This window comes from Galeopterus variegatus, unplaced genomic scaffold (genome assembly GCF_000696425.1).
Source record: "Galeopterus variegatus unplaced genomic scaffold, G_variegatus-3.0.2 Scaffold981, whole genome shotgun sequence".
Taxonomy (NCBI): domain Eukaryota; kingdom Metazoa; phylum Chordata; class Mammalia; order Dermoptera; family Cynocephalidae; genus Galeopterus; species Galeopterus variegatus.
In genome coordinates this window covers 65,914-67,376 of record NW_007727092.1, presented here as the reverse complement: position 1 = coordinate 67,376, position 1,463 = coordinate 65,914, and the positions used below count along the sequence as shown (strand labels likewise).

Sequence of the window (1,463 nt, the reverse complement as noted above, 5' to 3'; positions counted from 1 at the left end):
CTCATGATTCTGGGACAGCTGCATCTGGCATGGGCCTCAGGCTGCTTCTACTCATGGCAGACAGCAGCAGGCAGCTGGCAGGTGCAAGCAGATCACATGTCTGGAGGAAACAAGAGTGAAGGAGAGAGGAGGTGCCAGGGTCTTTTAAACAACCAGCTCTCCTGGGAACTACTACAGTGAGATCTCACTCACTACTCCGCCCACCCAGGGTGTTAATCTATTCATGAGAGATCCAACCCCATAACCCAAACTACTCCTAACATTGACAAATTGGGGATCAGAGTTTTACATGAGCCTTGGAGTGACAACACATCCAAACTCTATCACAGACTAATGTTGCATCCTCATTAAAAAAAACAAAACAAAATACAATTATGTGCCTGCTGGAACTGAAGAGTGGTGTTCTCCATCCCCTGGGATAGAAAGTTCCCAGCCTATAAGTAGAGAATCCAAATGTACACTCACCTTTAGGCTGAGGGGCCTCCCTGCTAGAAGGCTGATGTTTTTTGAGGACAGCAAACTATTTGCCAAATCTGATTTAGGAACCAATGAGCTAAATTTAAGGTTATAAAAATGATATGGGAAGAGAAGCTTTTGACAAATAACTTTAACTTTTGGGAGGGGAACCCTCCACATGCAGTGGGCTTCCTCTCAGAGGCTCAGAGAGAATCTCTGGGAATCCTGAGGGCAAGGCCTGGGCTCTGGGAGACCTGCTTATGACTCTCTGCCTCCCTCCACTTCGGGAGTGACCGTCCTGTCCTGGAAACATGCTCTGCAGTGACGCCATTGCACAGGTTTTGCCCACTGGAGTCGTGTCTCTGGGAGCAGAGTCAACGTCCTGCATTCTTGTTCTCACCAAGTGAGGCCTGGAGAGCGTTTGCAGGGGCACTTCCATTTTAGCCTGCTTCTATTTTAAAGCCTGGAGACAATTAAAGACCAGTGTCTGGTGCCAGTATATATTTTTTTCCATAGTCCATGCTATTCTTAGAAACAGTTGAGCCATTGGTGGTGAAGCTGAAGGCTCTGGAATCTTTTCCTTCATGTGGCAACAGCTTGTTTTTCCTGAGGAGGCTCAGGGGTGCTTTTCTTGGGCTCAGGAGTGCGGCCTGTGTGGCTTGGATTGCTTATTCCCTGGGAGGGCACACACTGAACCCTTTGGAAATGAAGCAAGAGGACATGGATGAGTGGCAGGCAAAGAGGGAAAAACAGGACTGGAGTTCTTTAGGCAACTGCTTTATTTACAGCTCTGAAAATGGTGCTTGTCCAACTATCCAGAACTTTCACGAAGTTCAAATTTGGAAACTGTAGTGATGAAAATGCCAGTTGTATTTTAAAAATTATTTTTAACTGTCTATGAAGCTAAGGTTGCATTTTGGCAAAACTGGCTGCTTTTAAACTGGTGATAATGAATTAAAAAAAAAAAATCAATTCAGCCAGATTTTGTTAAGCCTTACATGGTACAA

At 45.5% G+C, this 1,463-nt stretch overlaps 1 protein-coding gene across 1 annotated transcript in view; it reads left to right on the top strand.

The window, feature by feature from the left end:
• The window catches only part of LOC103591515 (chromosome unknown open reading frame, human C10orf126), a 145,703-nt gene extending 144,453 nt beyond the window's left edge, over positions 1-1,250 (top strand). Inside the window, 2 exon segments of the mRNA XM_008573996.1 lie at positions 973-1,006; positions 1,009-1,250. Of these exon segments, the coding sequence (XP_008572218.1) occupies positions 973-1,006; positions 1,009-1,250 (276 nt within the window).
• The last annotated feature ends 213 nt before the right edge of the window (positions 1,251-1,463 follow it).